Genomic DNA, 16,735 nt, shown 5'->3' with positions numbered 1-16,735 from the left:
ACTAAGGCCTCCCTGAAGCCACTGTGAGAGGCAGGCACTATCATCACCCCCTTCTTACAGATGAAGAGAGGCACAGAGAGGGAAGCGGCTCACCCAAGGCCACACAGCCTGGAGATGGAATGCTGAGTCCCACAGTTCTGACTGTGCCCACTCGATGCCCTGACCTGCTGTTCCAGAAGCTGTTCTCCTAGCTCAGCTTCTGCTGTGACAAGACAGGGCACAAAGTCATCTGACTACACAGCACAATGAGGCACCAGGAAGGGGAGAGGGCCACGTAAGGAAAGGGACAGGAAGGGACCTGCAGGACGGCCCTTGAAGGATGTGCAGGAGTTCAGCAAGTAAAGAAGAGGGCAAGGGCCTGCAGGAAGTGGCACGGGCATGGGGACAGGGGAGAAGAGGGCTTGCAGTGGGGCGGGGGACAGGGGTGCCTGGGCCTGGCGGGCTGGGTCACTGGCTCAGGGCCGCGTCCTTCCTGAGGGGCCCAGTGCACTGGGTGCAGAGCTGCACGGAGCATGACCATGGGGGTGGAGGGGGTTGGGGACACCTGGCTTCTAAGGTTTGAGCTGAGACTCCTCTCTTTTTGGCTCAAGTAGAAACATCTGTGAAGGGGTCCAGACACTGTCACAGACAACCTCCATGGATATGTGCCCACGCCACTGGCCACCGTGGAGGCAGCCAGATCCACGTGGGAAACACGCCACCCGCGTGGGAAACATGCCACCAGCGGCTCCTGCTGCTGCTGCAGAGCAGGTGAGCTGTGACCCACCTAGTAGGGAGGCTGTCACACGCTTGCAGGGGCTGTTCCCGAGTAGCCCTGGGTGAGGTGCAGCCTCGGGAGAAGCCTTTGGGGAGTAAATGTGCCCTTCTCCGCCCTCCACAGGGGCCAGGGTTTAATGCAAATGTCCATTGTAGATAGATACTTATTAACTCAAAAAAGCAGCCAACCGCCAACACTCAGAGACTCCCTTCTTTGTTTTAATTGGCTTGTTAAATTGCTAGCTGTGTGGCCTAGGGCAGGTTAGCTCACCTCTCTGTGCTGATTCTCCATCTGTATGTAGAAATGATAGCATGATCTATTGCGTAAGATCGATGTGGGAACTACGTGGAAAAGTCGGGACAAAACACAGCACCCGGCAACATTGGTGTTTCCTATTCACCAACTATACAGATTTTATTACAAAAAGCAAGAGTCCCCCCTCCCGAGTCCCCACGTCCCCCTCGCCCCCCCCGAGTTCCCCCCAGTTCGTCTGCAGCACCCCAGGTTTGCAGTGGTTCTTTCCTTGTTCTCTAGACCTTTCTTGGGGTAAGGGGTGGCTCAGACCCCAGCAAGTCACAAGTGTCCCTTTTTACTTCTCTTCATTCTTGGTGCTCACGAGGGCTTGGTAACCCAGGCTTTGAGCTGAGGGATCAGAGCTCGGTCCAACCAGCTTTGCTGCGCTAGAGCCCTCTGCAGCCGGCACCGCCACGGCCCCGGCACCTCTCCCCACCCTCACGGAGCACACTGCCATCCGCAGACAAAGTCTGCAGGGGTGGGGGCAAAGAGAGACCCTCGTGGAGACCCCGAGTGCCGGGAGAGCAGAAAGCAGGAGAGTCCACACAGGGCAGCCGGCGCCTCCCGGTTCCTGAGAACAGGAAAGGAGGGAGCACCTGGTGGGAAGCGGGCGGGAGGAGGCTGGGAGCTGGGAAAGGGGTGACGGAAGGTCGCCTAGCTCCCTATCCCAGTGGCACCCATCCCCCCCACCCCAGGCTGAGAGACGCACTCTTTCCTGCAGAGGTCTGAGCCCACTGCCGAACCGTCTATGGGGTCCCAAGGGCCCCACAGACCAGGGGCGTCAGCCTGCCGCCTTCCCAGACGCAGAGACCCTGGGCGCTTCGACACGCACCCTGAATCCTTGTCCCGGAGAGAAGGGAGCGTGTGGACACCCCAGCTCTCCCCAGACCCCGACGCGTGGCCATCCAGACCCCAGTGGTCTCCGCGACACCCACCCCGAGGGCGCAGCACTGCAGCCTTCCTTCTTTCCCAGGTCTTCACCCTCCACCGAGGAGAGAACCCAGCGTCCGCCCCTCTGCCCCTGACTGACAGGAGCCGAGGGCTCCTTTAATTTTATAAAGTCCTGCAACGAAAAACTTTCACTCGGTGCTCACGCCTGTAATCCCAGCACTTTGGGAGGCTGAGGTGGGCAGATCACGAGGTCACGGGTTTGAGACCAGCCCTGCCAACATGGTGAAACCCTGTCTCTACTAAAAATACAAAAATTAGCCGGGTGTGGTGGTGGGAGCCTGTAATCCCAGCTACTCGGGAGGCTGAGGCAGGAGAATCGCTTGAACCCAGGAGGCGGCGGTGAGCTGAGATCGCGCCACTGCACTGCGGCCTGGGCGACAGAGCAAAACTTTGTCTCAAAAAAGAAGGAAGAAAAAAAAGAAAAACTTCACGGCCCAAGCACCTCGGTCAAGCTCGGTCCACCCGGTGAGCTCCGAGCCCGCCGTTCCGGTTCTGCCATGTGCCAGACTGCTCCGCCGCAGCGACGGCTCCATCCAGCCCTCACCGTGAGCGAGGGCGGGCTCGGTTCCCTGACCTGAGTCGCTTCCCACCCGCCCGCATTTCTGGCGCCTGGAGGAAACTCTCCCCGAGTCCCCAGAGCCGCCTGAGAGTCCCACTGGGTGGGGGCTTCGAGCCTGGCATCCAGATCAGGCCTTCGAGGCTGGACTCTGCCTGCCTCCACTGGCACCCCGAGCTCCCGGGGCTCCGCTTGCTCAGAAACCGAGGAAATCGCTGGGCTCCAGCCAGGGCACCCCGTCCCAGTTCAGCGACCCGAGCTGGGCCGTCCCTACGGAAGCCAGGTCCCTGCACCGAGCCCTCGGCGAGGGCGCGCACCAAGGGGGCCCCCGGGGCTCCGCGTCCGTGGGTGAGCGGCGCCGGGGTCACCGACTCAACCGCCAGACGCGGAGCCTGTCTCTAGACCAGCCTTGACCGGGGGTCCCCGGAGGAGGACGAGGACTCGCGCCCCGCACGGAGTTAGAGGAGTCTCTGCGCCCGACTCGCCGCGGCCCCGGAGCCCTCGGCCCGCCTGTGTCCCGGCACTGGCCGCCCCGTATCGTGCGTCCCCGTCGCCCATCCCCTTGAGCTGGGCCCGCCCGGGTCACGTGGCTCTGCGGCCGGAGCCCCAGCTCTGACCCTGCGGGGAAGGAGGGGCGGGCGCGGGAAGGGAAGGGGCGGCGCGGCGGGGCGGGTCGGGGCGGCGCAGTGGGGGCTGCGGAGCTTCCCCCGGCCCTGACTCCCAGTCTTCCGCCCGCCGGTCGCCGACCCACCGCCACTGCCACCTTCGCGCCCTCCCGCCCTCCCTGCCCGCTGGTGAGTGCTCCAGCCCGGGCCGCAGCCGCGCGCCCTCCCCACCCGGCCCCTCCTGGCGCGGCGGAGCCCCACTCCCGAGGCCCTGCGTCCTGCCGCGGCGCCCTGCCCGTCCTTCCCGCCCCCCACCGAGCCCACCCCGGAGACCCCCGAAATCCGGGCAGGGAGGAGGTGGGCTCGGCTTCGTGGCTGCCCCGGGATGACGCGCTGGCCGCTCGCATCCCCGCCGTTCCTCTCCCTCCGGTTCGGGGACCTGCCCGGGGAACGGCCCGGGCTGGGGAGTGGGAAGCGCCGCCCCAGCGGCGGCACCTGCCCGGCACAAGCGCGGCGGAGGGCGCACGGCTCCGAGACCTCCACACCTCTCCTCTGCTCCGCAGGTCAGGACCGCGCCCGGGAGGATGTACCGGAGCCTGGCGCTGGCCGCGAGCCCCAGCCAGGCCGCCTACGCCGACTCGGGCTCCTTCCTGCACGCTCCGGGCACCGGCTCCTCGATGTTCGTGCCGCCGGCGCGCGTCCCCTCCACGCTGTCCTACCTGCCCCGGTGCGAGCCGAGCCCACAGCCCCCTGAGCTCGCCGCGCGCCCCTGCTGGGCGCAGCCCGCCCCCGCGGATTCGTCGGCCTTCGGCCCCGGCAGCCCGCACCCTCCGGCCGCGCACCCGCCCGGGGCCACCGCCTTCTCGTTCGCGCACAGCCCCCAGGGACCGGGCAGCGGCAGCAGCGCGCGGGGCCGGGACCGCGGCGCCTACCAGGGCGCGCTGCTGCCTCGGGAACAGTTCGAGGCCCCGCTTGGGCGGCCCATGGGCACCTCGTATCCCGCCACCTACCCGGCCTACGTGAGCCCCGACGTGGCCCCGTCCTGGACCGCCGGGCCCTTCGATGGCAGCGTCCTGCACGGCCTACAGGGCCGCCCGGCCGGCCTCCCCGTCCGCAGGCCCGCCTTGGGTGAGTACGGGGCTCCACAGACTCGGGGCCGGGGCTGGCCGAATCCGGGTGCAAACCCGCACCCTGCGAAACGCTCCCTCCTCCCCCCTCCCCACAGCCCGAGCCTCCCCGCCAGGTGCCACCGCAGCACTCTGGGTAAACACCCCGCACGAGAAACTCCGTCCGGGATTCCATGTGTTCACCTGTTCATGGGAAGGGACATGCATTTCCACACGGCGTTCCAGACTGCCGGTGTGGAGCCCCAAAGCCTTCATCGTCGCTTTTTTTGTTGTGTTTTGTTTTGTTTTGTTTTTGAAAAGTTTTGGAAACTAATTTTATAAAGTCCGAAATGCCGGCTTATTGAAGTGGCCACATTCGCCTCGGTTCTAGGAGGTTTCCGTATTTTAATTGGAGACCTGGTTTCAGTCGCTCCCTGAGTATCAGTTTGGAGAATCAGATTCTAGGCCTGCGAAGGCCGCGGCTCTTCCCGGGTGCGGCGCAGGCACTTTCCCGCGGAGGCGGCGCCTCTGAGCTCCCCGGGGTCCATGCCGCCCCTCCGGGACCCTGGAGGCCTCGACACCCAGCTCCGGAGCTGCCTTTTGGACACTGCCGGCCCCTTGGTGCAGGAAGCGGGCACAGCCGCAGCCGCCGCCGCCGACCCCTGGCCCCCCGCCTCCCCGAGCAGTCCCCTGGCTGGCGCCCACCCCCAGCGGGGCGGTGATGGATCCCTGCCCCACCCCAACTTGGCGCTCGGGCCTCCCTCGCGCCGGCGCCTGGCCGGGCCTGGAGGGGACCAGGAAGACCTCCACCCCCGCCACAGTGTGCGAAACCGGTCCCAGGGGGCTGCGAGGCGGAGCTGTCCCTCTAAAGGACACTGGTTGCCACCACAGCAAAGCTGACAGAGGGCGGTCTCCACCTCCCAACCCACATCCTCCACCCTCCCAGCCCTCACCCCTGCCATGGACCCGCTTTGCAGAAAAGGTGGCCAGCAGGGTTAGCGGTCCCAGCAGAGCCCAGGGGAACCCAAGAGCGGCTGCCAGTTAAAACCCCTTCATCGGCCGGGCACGGTGGCTCACGCCTGTAATCCCAGCACTTTGGGAGGCCGAGGCGGGCGGATCACGAGGTCAAGAGATCGAGACCATCCTGGCCAACAAGGTGAAACCCCGTCTCTACTAAAAATACAAAAAAAAGAAACTTATGCCGGGCCTGGTGGCACGTGCCTGTGGTCCCAGCTACTCGAGAGGCTGAGGTGGAAGAATCGCTTGAACCCAGGAGGCGGAGGTTGCAGTGAGCCAAGATTGCGCCACTGCACTCCAGCCTGGCGACAGAGCAAGACTCTGTCTCAAACAAAACAAAACAAAACAAAACATAACAAAACGCCCTTCATCACCTCTCCCGCCAGTATAGACACCCCTTAATCCGCCTCCCCACCAGTGTAGATACTCTGCTTTCCCTGCAGGTCAAACAAGCAGAGGCCAGTGCTGGATCCTGGTCTGGGAGGGGTCCCAGGTGTCTGTCTTCAGACTGTGTTTATTAACACCCGTTTTTGTAAAAGCAACTCTAACAAATTTTATCATATGTAAATTAAAAATTTAAAAATAAGATTAAGTAAATAAGCAAATAAATTTTAAAATAAATTTAAGGCACAAAATGTGTGCTTTAAATTTATTCGTCTGACGAAAGCTGCCAGGCTTCTGGGGAGGGGAGGGCGCTGGCCGGCTGGGGAGCTGGGAGGCTCCTGGTGAGGGGAGGGGAGGGCCCACCAGCTACCTGTCCCCTCAGTGTCTGACTTCTTGGAGGAGTTCCCGGGTGAGGGTCGTGAGTGTGTCAACTGCGGGGCCCTGTCCACACCCCTGTGGCGCCGGGACGGCACCGGCCACTACCTGTGCAATGCCTGCGGCCTCTACCACAAAATGAACGGCGTCAACCGGCCGCTCGTCCGGCCCCAGAAGCGCCTGGTGAGTTCGGGTTGGTGGGGGAGGCTGGGCGAAATGCTCGCTCCAGGGAACCTCTTCACTTTACCCAGGGCACGCCAGAGCCTCTGGGGTGGGGGCAGGGGGTGTGCCAAAAACAGCCTGGATGCCCATCCCGCTAGTGCTCGGGGCAGGGCAGGGATCCCAGTGCGGATGCCAGGGCCACTAGCTCATAGCACCCAGCTCTGGGAGAGCTCTGGGGGCTGGGCTCAGGAGCAGTGGTGCCAGCCGGGCTCTGCTCAGGGCTGGGTCCGGGAAGGGCTGCTGCAGGGAGCCAGGAGCTCAGCCCCACAAGTCGGCGGTGGCTGACTGTGGCCTGGCCAGGTCTCCGAGGCCTCAAGGTGACCCTACCTGGAATGAGGTTCAAGGGAAGGCGGCTGCTGGATACTTTATTGAAGGGCGTTGAAATCTTCAGCTGGAGAGTCTTTGGGTCCGCAGCCCCCTCAGGGAGCATTTTCAACCCGTACTCAGGGACCACAGGGACACCGGGTTTCTGCCTGTCCCCTGCCTCACTGGCAAAACTTGTTTTCACTATTGGTTCTTCCTGGCTTGTGGCTGAGCAGGGAGTGGGGGACTCCGGAGCCGGACTTTTGCCCCAGGCAGGGCACAGTCCCCAGAGGCTGAAAGTTACTTTGTCTCCCAGGCAAACCCTTACTTTCAAGTAATTTTACAAATAAGGATTTGGGGTGTTGACGTGTTTGCAAGTTATCAAAAGTTGAGGGGCCACCATGGCCCCTGGGCTGGAAGGCTGGGCAAGGGTATGTTCCTGAGCACGACACGAAGCCCTCCTCGGCAGGTGGTGTGGACTCCGTGTGGGGTGGAGCCCTCCTCGGCTGGTGGTGTGGACTCCGTGTGGGGTCAAGCCCTCCTCTGCGGGTGGCGTGGACTCCGTGTGGGGTCAAGCCCTCCTCCGCGGGTGCTGTGGACTCTGTGTGGGGTGAAGCCCTCCTCCGTGGGTGGTGTAGACTCCGTGTGGGATGAAGCCCTCCTCTGAGGGTGGTGTGGACTCCGTGTGGGGTGAAGCCCTCCTCTGTGGGTGGTGTGGACTCCGTGTGGGGTGAAGCCCTCCTCTGCGGGTGGTGTGGACTCCGTGTGGGGTGAAGCCCTCCTCTGCGGGTGGTGTGGACTCCGTGTGGGGTGAAGCCCTCCTCTGTGGGTGGTGTAGACTATGTGGGGTCAAGCCCTCTTCTGCGGCTGGTGTAGACTCTGTGTGGGGTGAAGCCCTCCTCTGCGGGTGGCGTAGACTCTGTGTGGGGTCAAGCCCTCCTCAGTTGGTGGTGTGGACTCTGTGTGGGGTGAAGCCCTCCTCTGCGGGTGGTGTGGACTCCGTGTGGGGTCAAGCCCTCCTCTGCGGGTGGTGTAGACTCCGTGTGGGGTCAAGCCCTCCTCTGTGCGTGGTGTAGACTATGTGGGGTCAAGCCCTCTTCTGCGGGTGATGTAGACTCTGTTTGGGGTGAAGCCCTCATCTGCGGGTAGCGTAGACTCCGTGTGGGGTCAAGCCCTCCTCTGCGGGTGGTGTGGACTCTGTGTGGGGTGAAGCCCTCCTCTGCGGGTGGTGTGGACTCCATGTGGGGTGAAGCCCTCCTCTGCGGGTGGTGTGGACTCCGTGTGGGGTGAAGCCCTCCTCTGCGGGTGGTGTGGACTCTGTGTGGGGTGAAGCCCTCCTTGGCTGGTGGTGTGGACTCTGTGTGGGTTGAAGCTCTCCTCTGCAGGTGGTGTAGACTCTGTGTGGGATGAAGCCCTTCTCCATGGGTGGTGTGGATTCTGTGTGGGGTGAAGCCCTCCTCTGCGGGTGGTGTGGACTCTGTGTGGGGTGAAGCCCTCCTTGGCTGGTGGTGTGGACTCTGTGTGGGTTGAAGCTCTCCTCTGCAGGTGGTGTAGACTCTGTGTGGGATGAAGCCCTTCTCCATGGGTGGTGTGGATTCTGTGTGGGGTGAAGCCTTCCTCCGTGGGTGGTGTAGACTGTGTGGGGTCAAGCCCTCCTTTGCGGGTGGTGTGGACTCCGTGTGGGGTCAAGCCCTCCTCTGCTGGTGGCGTAGACTCTGTTTGGGGTGAAGCCCTCATCTGCGGGTGGCGTAGACTCTGTGTGGGGTCCAGCCCTCCTCTGCGGGTGGTGTGGACTCCGTGTGGGGTGAAGCCCTCCTCTGCGGGTGGTGTGGACTCTGTGGGGTGAAGCCCTCCTTGGCTGGTGGTGTGGACTCTGTGTGGGTTGAAGCTCTCCTCTGCAGGTGGTGTAGACTCCGTGTGGGGTCAAGCCCTCCTCTGCGGGTGGTGTAGACTCTGTGTGGGATGAAGCCCTTCTCCACAGGTGGTGTGGATTCTGTGTGGGGTGAAGCCTTCCTCCGTGGGTGGTGTAGACTGTGTGGGGTCAAGCCCTCCTTTGCGGGTGGTGTGGACTCCGTGTGGGGTCAAGCCCTCCTCTGCGTGTGGTGTAGACTCCGTGTGCAGTGAAGCCGTCCTCCGCGGGTGGTGTGGACTCGTGTGGGGTACATCAGCTGATTCTGGCAGTCACCTTGGCTAGAGGTCAGCCCTCCAGCCGCTGTCCTTTGGGGCTGCTGTTCTAGATGTCTCTGGATTTGCATCCTGCACCAGGTAGCTCTGTACAGCCCCCGCTACAGGCTTAGGGGGAAAACCTGGGGCCTTGGGCTATGGGGAAACAGGACCTGAGCGTTGGAGGTCCCAGTGGGGCAGGTGGGAAGGAGGACCACAGGCTGGGGGCAGCCGTCACTTCTCTTCCTTGGAGCTGGCCTCAGGCCTGGGGCTCTGTGACCCCAGCCTCCTCTCAAGCCCACCTCTCAGAGGGAAGGCTCCTAGGAGTCCATCTCCCCTGGGCCTGTTTGCCCTGTGACTATGCCTGTGTTCCCAGGTGCACTCATCCAGCCTGGCGTCCATGTGGCCTTCACTGGGGGGGAAATCGAGGTTGAGAGGGTTTGGGGCCAGGCACAGTGCCTCATACCTATAGTCCCAGAACTTTGGAAGGCTGAGGCAGGAGGATTGCTTAAGCTCAGGAGTTAAGACCAGCCTGGGCAACATAGCAAGAATCCATCTCTACTGAAAATTTTTAAAAAATAGATTAGCCAGACATGGTGGCACACAGCTGTAGTCCCAGCCACTCAGGAGGCTGAGGCAGGAAGATCACTTGAGTCCCAGAGTTCAAGGGTAGGGTGAGCTGTGATCACGCCACTGCACTCCAGCCTGGGCAATGGAGGGAGACCCTGTCTCTAAAAGGAAATGAATTGGTCCTGTGCAATAGCTCATGCCTGTAATCCCAGCACTTTGGGAGGCTGAGGCAGGAGGATCACTTGAGCCCAGGAGGTTTAGACCAGTTTGGGCAACGTAGGGGGCCCAAGTCTCTACAAAATATTTAAAACTTAGCCGGTCAAGATGGCACACAGCCATGGTCCCAGCTACTGGAGAAGCTGAGGCAGGAGGATCTCTGGAGCTGAGGGGATGAGGCGGTACTGAGCCAAGATCGCACCGCTGCACTTCAGCCTGGGCAATGCAGCAGGACTCCATCCAAAAAAAATGAAAGAAATTAACTTCTCTTCAATTTCATTACATTTTAAGCTAAATTAAATTAATTTTTTTAAAAAAGAGAAGTGGTAGGGAGCTCAGCCCAGCTTCTGTGAGACCACAGCCCAGGTCTCCCTTCCCCACCCTCGCCCATGTAGGGTGGGGTCCCCTCTCCCACTGCCAGGCCCTGAACCGGGCACCGGGACACACTGGTGTCAGGAGGAGGAGGTGCTGGGAGGGAGCCGTCCCGCTGCCCTGCCCTGGGTCTCCAGCAGGATCCCAGACTCCTGGGCTGTGGCATCTCGGGGACAGTTCTCCAGCTCCCTGAGCCTTTGTCTCCTCATCTTCGGAGTGGGGAGAGGAACTCAGGGCTGCCCCACGCCTGGCTGTAAAGATTGTCTTAGACGGCTGGTGTGTGTTTGGGCCTTGGCTCTGAAGACTGACCGATGGGGGCCTTTGGCGTGATAAGGCCTCCCTTCCCTGGTCTGGGGGATACGGGGTGGGCTTTAACATGCCTCGTGGGGGAGGATCCTGTTTACTGTCCATCTTGCCATGACCAGAGGTCTCGGAGGTTGAGGACCGTCCAGTACCACCGTGCCCTCTCCCCGTGGTCTGGCTCTGAGAATGGACACTGCCCAGTGTCCACCCCCAAGAACACTGGAGCCCGGGTTGAAGCCTGGGGTTCAGCAGCCAAGGTCAGTGGGGACAGCAGGCCGCCAGCCCAGGGCCACTTCTGACACCAGCTCCAGGAAGTAGCCAGTGTCACACGGGGCCGAGCGTCTTTCCCTTGCTACTGTGCAAACCCGGCCCTTACCTGGAGTCAGGCACCTGACACCCCTCGCCCCGGGTCCCAGGGTTTCCTCCTTCGAGCCCCTCACAGAACCGCAACCCCAGTCAGTTTGCCCTCAGCCAGCAAGGGACACGGGAGAGTATCCTGTGTTTACCGCATCTCCCCTCCAATCGGGGACCCGTTTGAATCCGGAGACATTCCGGCCGCTCGCTGGTACCCAAGGGTCAGACTCTGCAGCGCGGCAGCCTCTGGTTGTCCACGGCCCAGTCTTCCACCTCACAGGAGGCTGCTGCACTGCGGATCGCTGTGACCTGCCACCTTCACGCCAGTGTTTCCCGGCTCCATCCCTCCCAGCCAGGCTCAGAGCTCCTTCCCTTTCCCGTGCTCCTTGAATTTCCGCCAGCACCGCGGGCCCTGCCTTGCCCTGCCTGATTTATTTGGATGTCTCAGATGCACGCAGAGCCTGGTGCTTAGAGCTGCTTAGAGCGGCTCTGCTGTGGGCGAGCAGGCTTTGAAGTTTGACTTCTTTTGAAAAGAATCGACAAAAAAGAAAAACGAAATGCAGCCAGGGAGAGAGGCCTGGGCAGGGAGGCTGGAGATGGGAGAGACCTCGGGGGGAGGCTGGAGAGGTGAGAGACCTGGAGGGGGACGCCAGAGGTGGGAGAGGCCTTGGGGGAGAGAGGCCTGGGCAGGGAGGCTGGAGATGGGAGAGACCTGGGGGGGACGCCAGAGCGGGGAGAGGCCTCGGGGGAGAGAGGCCTGGGGTGGGGGAGAGGCCTGAGGGGCGGGGTGCTGAGCGCCGCCAGGCCGGGCTGCGTGTCCCGCAGTGAGGAAGGACAGATGCAGGCGTGGTTTTGGTACAGTGGCACAGCGCAGGCGAGCTGCTAGGAAAGTGTCCCCGAAGTGTCTGGCCGAGGGGCAGTTCTGTCCACCCCAGGCCTCCTCAGTTTCCTCCAGTCCCTCAGCTCCTCTGAGCCTCAGTCTCCTACCCGTACAACCTCAATCTGGTGAAGATTTAGGAAAAGGTAGGTGAGGACGCACTTTGAAAAGTGTTGTGAGGTCCATGTTTTTCCCATTTTCTTAATTTGATAGAAATGGAACAGCACACTGTGAAGAGACTCAAGGTGGGTTCCAGGCATTTCTGTGGCACTCGCAGGGGTGTGGGGTGATGGGCATGCCCACTGCGGGGGGATCCAGCCCACACACCTGCACCCACCCACGCACCTGCGCCCACACACCTGCACCCACACACCTGCACGCACACACCTGCGCCCACACACCTGCACCCACACACCTGCACGCACACACCTGCGCCCACACACCTGCACGCACACACTGCGCATACACCTGCGCCCACACACCTGCGCCCACACACCTGCACGCACACACCTGCGCCCACACACCCGCACGCACACACCGCGCATACAACTGCGCCCACACACCTGCACGCACACACCTGCGCCCACACACCTGCGCCCACACACCTGCACGCACACACCGCGCACACACCTGCGGCCACAAACCTGCACGCACACACCTGCGCCCACACACCTTGTTTCTCTCCGTACCCTGTGTCTCAGACGCGGCTTCATCATGGGCGTGCTGGCAGCTGTGGGGGCGTGTGGAGTGTGCACATGTGTGTACACCCCCATCTGTGTGTGCTAAGGGGCGATGGCTGGTCCCAGACCTGAGGGTCCCGCTGCCAGGGAAGAGGCCGGGCCTTGGGCTACGGATGCTCCTCAGTCTGAAGGCGGGGACTGCCGTGGGCCACGAGGAGGGGGTCAGCAAGTAAACTGCAGCGCACTCGAGGTTCCGTGTGGTTTCAGATAAACACAGACATTTCAGCACTCACATCCCAAACACCGCAGGAGACAAAGGAGCCGTCACTGAGCAGACTCACACTTACCTGCGCGTCCAGACGTCTGGTAGCCCTGGGGCGACTTCTTTCCGCTTCAGGCAGATCGACGGATGGGTGGGTGTCCGAGAGGCGGGGAGGACACCGGGCCTCGTACTGGACAGTGGCCTGAGGCCACCAAGGGAGCAGCCACAGCTCCTGGCACCCGACAGGCATAGAAGAGAGGGAGGAGCTGGGCCAGACTCAAATCCTGTCCTGTAACGGCAGCTGCTTCTAGGCCCGTCAGGGTGTGCATCCCAGGGAGAGACACCAGCTGGGGGCACCAGGTGACTCCAGCTGCTCCTGCAGGAAAGGTGCCTCCATCCAGTCGGGCCGGGCACCATCTCCCTTCCAGCTCTGCCGAGGCCTGGGCTGGGCCCTCCAGCATGAGCACAAGTCTCACCCCCAACATCCCCCTGGGAGACCACTGGAGACCCTGAGTGGCCGGACGCTACGGCCCAAGGCAGGGGACATTGTCCTCGGAAGTCTCCCCAGCCAAGCCAGGAGCTGCAGGCCGAGGCACCTTTCAAGCCTCCCCTGGCCTCACTGGCCTGGCCCCTTCCTTTCCTTTCTGCCCCTTTGTCATGGAGCTCAGGGCAGGGTCCTGCCTGGAGACGGGAGGCCTGGCCTCAGATGAAGCGGGAGCAGCATTCCCAGAGCCTTTGGCAACTGCGTGCAGCCTTGGCTGGGGGTCGAGGAGGCCTTGAGTTTGGGGGCTGGCTGGTGCTCAGGGCCGCGGGCAGGACCCCACCCTCCCACTCAGGGCAGCCTGTGCCGTTGGCTGCAGCCTGGGGGAGGGGTGGGCAGGAGATGGTCAGCAAGGCTGGCACTTATCTGGTCATAGAGGGCAGTAACATGGGGAAACTGGGGCTGGCTGTAACAGACAGGGAATCTGAGGCTGGCTGTATCTGCTCATAGAGGGCTGTAACAGATGGGGAAACTGAGGCTGGCTGTGTCTGCTCATAGAGGGCTGTAACAGATGGGGAATCCAAGGCTTGCTGTGTCTGCTCATAGAGGGCTGTAACAGATGGGGAAACAGGCTGGCTGTGTCTGCTCAGCCCTCGTCCAGGATGGATTCTTTCCCCCAGTGTGTCTGACTCACTTGTGACTAATCTCTGGCTCTGTCCTGGCTAGAAAATCCGGGGCATGGCTTTGAGTGTGGGGGCCTCATCCTCACGGGCTGCGTCCTGTGCCTCAGCACACTGATGGTCTGGCCCTAGCTATCGCCAGGGAGGGAGGACAGAGCTCCTGCAGAGCCCCCACTGTGGTCCTGGCAAGAGGGTTGGGACCTGGACCAGGTGGGGGCTGTGCAACCTGAGAGAAGGAACCGATGGGCTCAGGGCAGGGGCTGGGGGTAGAAACAGCGGCCCCTGGAGGACCAGGGCTGGCGACAGGTGGCTGGAAAAGGTGGTGCCACCAGCAGAGCTGCACTCTGAGATTCGGGAAAGGGCTTTGTGTCTGAGCGGCCGGAGCTCCCAAACACCACCTCCCTCCAAGCACCTACCTGTGAGGCCGGCGGGAGAGAGGTCGGCTCAAGGTGGAGGGAGGCCTCAGGCAGCCAGCTCGGAGCCTCCCCCCAACCAAGCCCACGGACTGGGGCCCTGGAGGTTCGGGACCTCTGATTGGACCTGGACCTGCCAGAATAGGGGGGTCACTCTCTACTGGGAGCCACGGGAAAGAGGGAAGCAATGTTGAGGCCTCTGGAATGTTCCAGATGAGTCCAGTCTTGCTCCGACACCAGACGCAGTGCACAGAAGAGGGGAGACATAGGCAGGTGGGACCTGGAGCCCTCAGCCGCTGTCCGGTGGGGCCCCCAGTATGGGAGACAGGCGCCCAGGGGGACCGCAGGCCCCGACTCTTGCTGCGTCCTGGCCTTCAGAGGTCCTGTGACCTGGGGGGCCCGGCCCAGGGTTGGTGCTAAAAGAGACCACAGGAAAACTACCGAGGTGCCTAGGTGCCCGGTCCTGAGGGGCTCTCAGCCACAACCAGCCTGTGGTGGGTCTGTTATCACCCCCATTTTACTGGGGGGGAAACTGAGGCCCAGGAAGGTAAAGTGACCTTTCCCAGGACTCCAGGGTGTGTCCAGGCAGAGCTCACAACCTTTATGCTCCACATTTTCTCACCGGGTCCGCCCTGAGCCTTGCTTCCGTCCGCTGCTCCAGCCGCGCACCCGGCTGGGCCCGGGGCTCACTGCGGTCTCCCTCGCCCCCAGTCGTCCCGCCGCGCCGGCCTGTGCTGCACCAACTGCCACACGACCAACACCACGCTGTGGCGGCGGAGCGCGGAGGGGGAGCCCGTGTGCAACGCCTGCGGCCTCTACATGAAGCTGCACGGGGTGAGTGCGGCCTCCCGGCAGGAGCCCTCCCCACTCCCAGACCAGGGGGCCGGGGAGGAGCCAGCAGGAGGGCCGCTGTCCCTGGGGCTGAGTGTGTCACACATGTCCCCGCCGACGTGGCACCACCCCAGTGGCCCGGGCTATTCCGGTTACGCCATGGCACAGACACGCTGACCGAGGCTCAGCACAGCCATTCGGCCTGGGCCGGACAGGGCACGGCTCCTGCCCTCGGGGCGCCCCCGGTGCCTTCTGGCCCCTGACAGCTCTGTGGGAGGCGAGGATGGGAATCCAGCCCCACAGGCTCCCCCTCCCCAGCCCAGCTGGCCACTGACCCACCAGGGCTGTGGGGACACTGCCAGCCCAGGGAGTGACCGGCTCTGGGGGGTGGAATGAGGGGGTGCTGTGCCAGGGGCCCAGGGCTGAGCCGGGACGGAACCAGCCTCCACCCTGGCCACCCCCGCCAGGTGCCGCGGCCTCTGGCCATGAAGAAGGAAAGCATCCAGACCCGGAAGCGGAAGCCGAAGATGGCCACCAAACCCAGGGGCTCCTCAGGTGCGCGGCAACCCTACCGTCAGGCCTCCCGCCTCCAGTCCCGCCACGAGAGACCTGTGTGTGTTTGGTTCAAGCTCTGCCCTCTGGAAGTCCAAATGCCCCCAGATCTGCCCTGTAGTGACTTTGCTGGGGGATGTGGGGGGCCAGGGTGGTGACAGCAGGTGGGCGGCGGGGCAGAGGTGGGGCTGAGGAAGCCACGCCCTGCCCAGTCCCCACCCACGCCCGAGGTGTGACGGAGAGTAGTCTCCAACCTCTCTGGGCCCAGGCCACAGGAGACTTTGCCACATGGCAGGAAGGGGAAGTGAGGGCACACCTGGCCCCTCTGTAAACACCTCATCTTCCCTCCCAGGAGCCACAGCGAATGCCTCGGCCTCCCCATCTGCTGTCCCCAGCACTGACAGCTCAGCAGCCACATTGAAACCTGAGCCCTGCCTGGCGTCCCCTATGTGCCCTGGGTCCAGTGCAGACCCCCAGGTGAGAGGGTGGGCATTGGTGGGATGCCCAGAGCTGGGGCCCCTGTGCTTCCTCAGCCCAGTCAGATCCCATCCGAGGCACTCGGAGCCACTCCCACCGGGTGGGCTGGACACCCCTTCAGCTTTAGGCCATCATTGTGGTGGCCCTTCCCCCAGAGCTGGCTCTGTACCCAATGTGGGGTGAGCACTGATGCCTCAGGAGGGGTCCCACATGCCATTCCAGGGCATTGAGGGGTCCCGAAGGGCAACCGTGGTCATGGGAGCTCCTGACCTAAGAGGCCGCAGCAGCCCCCCCACCACCCTGAATTCTCATGCTCTCCTGTCCCTGCAGGCCTCCGGTCAGGAGGATGACTCCCTTGTCCCCGGCCGCTTGGAGTTCAAGTTCGAGCCTGAGGACTTTGCCTTCCCCTCCACAGCCCTGAGCCCCCAGGCTGGCCTTGGGGGGGCTCTGCGCCAGGAGGCCTGGTGTGCGCTGGCCTCGGCCTAGGTCCCCAGGCAGCCTCCGTCAGGGGAACAGTCTGGAACAGAGCACCCACTGATTCACTCCGTGACTCCTTCACTCCAGCACAGCAGAGACCAGCAGGCCAGAGACTGGGTGTCCCGGAGTCTCCTCGAGGCGCTAGGGAGGCCTTCTGTGCAGCGGGCAGTCGGCCCCAGAGCAGGAAGGCGGGTGAGGAAGGGCCCAGCTTCCCACCCCACGCACAGCAAGGGACCCCCCAGGTGCAGCCGAGGCTCCGGACCACACCGGCCACCCTGTGGCTGCGGCCAACCCAGGGCACCACCGCCAGCTCGAATTCCGTCCTCAGCGCGCACCGTCAATCTGTTTACAGTTGCAGCAGGTGGGGAAAAACAGTCAAGCTCCCAGTGCAGAACCAAGGTGCCAAGCGAAGTGCCTGAGGCCGAGCCGGGGAGGGGAAGAGGGGAGCGGCTGGGCA

The 16,735-nt window shown here is 63.0% G+C and overlaps 1 protein-coding gene across 1 annotated transcript; it reads left to right on the top strand.

Annotated features, from left to right (window-relative positions):
• The first annotated feature begins 3,319 nt into the window (after window positions 1–3,319).
• On the top strand, window positions 3,320–16,287 carry GATA5 (GATA binding protein 5). The gene is made up of 8 exons (XM_021672435.2): window positions 3,320–3,352; window positions 3,727–4,291; window positions 6,053–6,228; window positions 10,651–10,653; window positions 14,653–14,775; window positions 15,240–15,327; window positions 15,677–15,801; window positions 16,132–16,287. Exons 2-8 carry the CDS (start codon window positions 3,748–3,750, stop codon window positions 16,285–16,287), a joined length of 1,215 nt encoding a protein of 404 aa, XP_021528110.2. The 5' UTR covers window positions 3,320–3,352; window positions 3,727–3,747.
• The last annotated feature ends 448 nt before the right edge of the window (window positions 16,288–16,735 follow it).

This window comes from Aotus nancymaae, unplaced genomic scaffold (assembly GCF_030222135.1).
Source record: "Aotus nancymaae isolate 86718 unplaced genomic scaffold, 86718_ANA_hifiasm-v0.15.2.pri h1tg000029l, whole genome shotgun sequence".
Classification (NCBI taxonomy): Eukaryota; Metazoa; Chordata; class Mammalia; order Primates; family Aotidae; genus Aotus; species Aotus nancymaae.
Note: the sequence above shows the minus strand (reverse complement) of the source record. Positions and strands in the feature narration are given on the sequence as shown.

Bases quoted from the DNA above. Each gene is read 5' to 3' on its own strand.
- GATA5 (XM_021672435.2), top strand. From the start codon at position 3,748: ATGTACCGGAGCCTGGCGCTGGCCGCGAGCCCCAGCCAGGCCGCCTAC. The intron at 4,292-6,052 runs GTGAGTACGGGG...CTGTCCCCTCAG, and splicing joins CGTCCGCAGGCCCGCCTTGG to TGTCTGACTTCTTGGAGGAG. The intron at 15,802-16,131 runs GTGAGAGGGTGG...CTGTCCCTGCAG, and splicing joins GGTCCAGTGCAGACCCCCAG to GCCTCCGGTCAGGAGGATGA.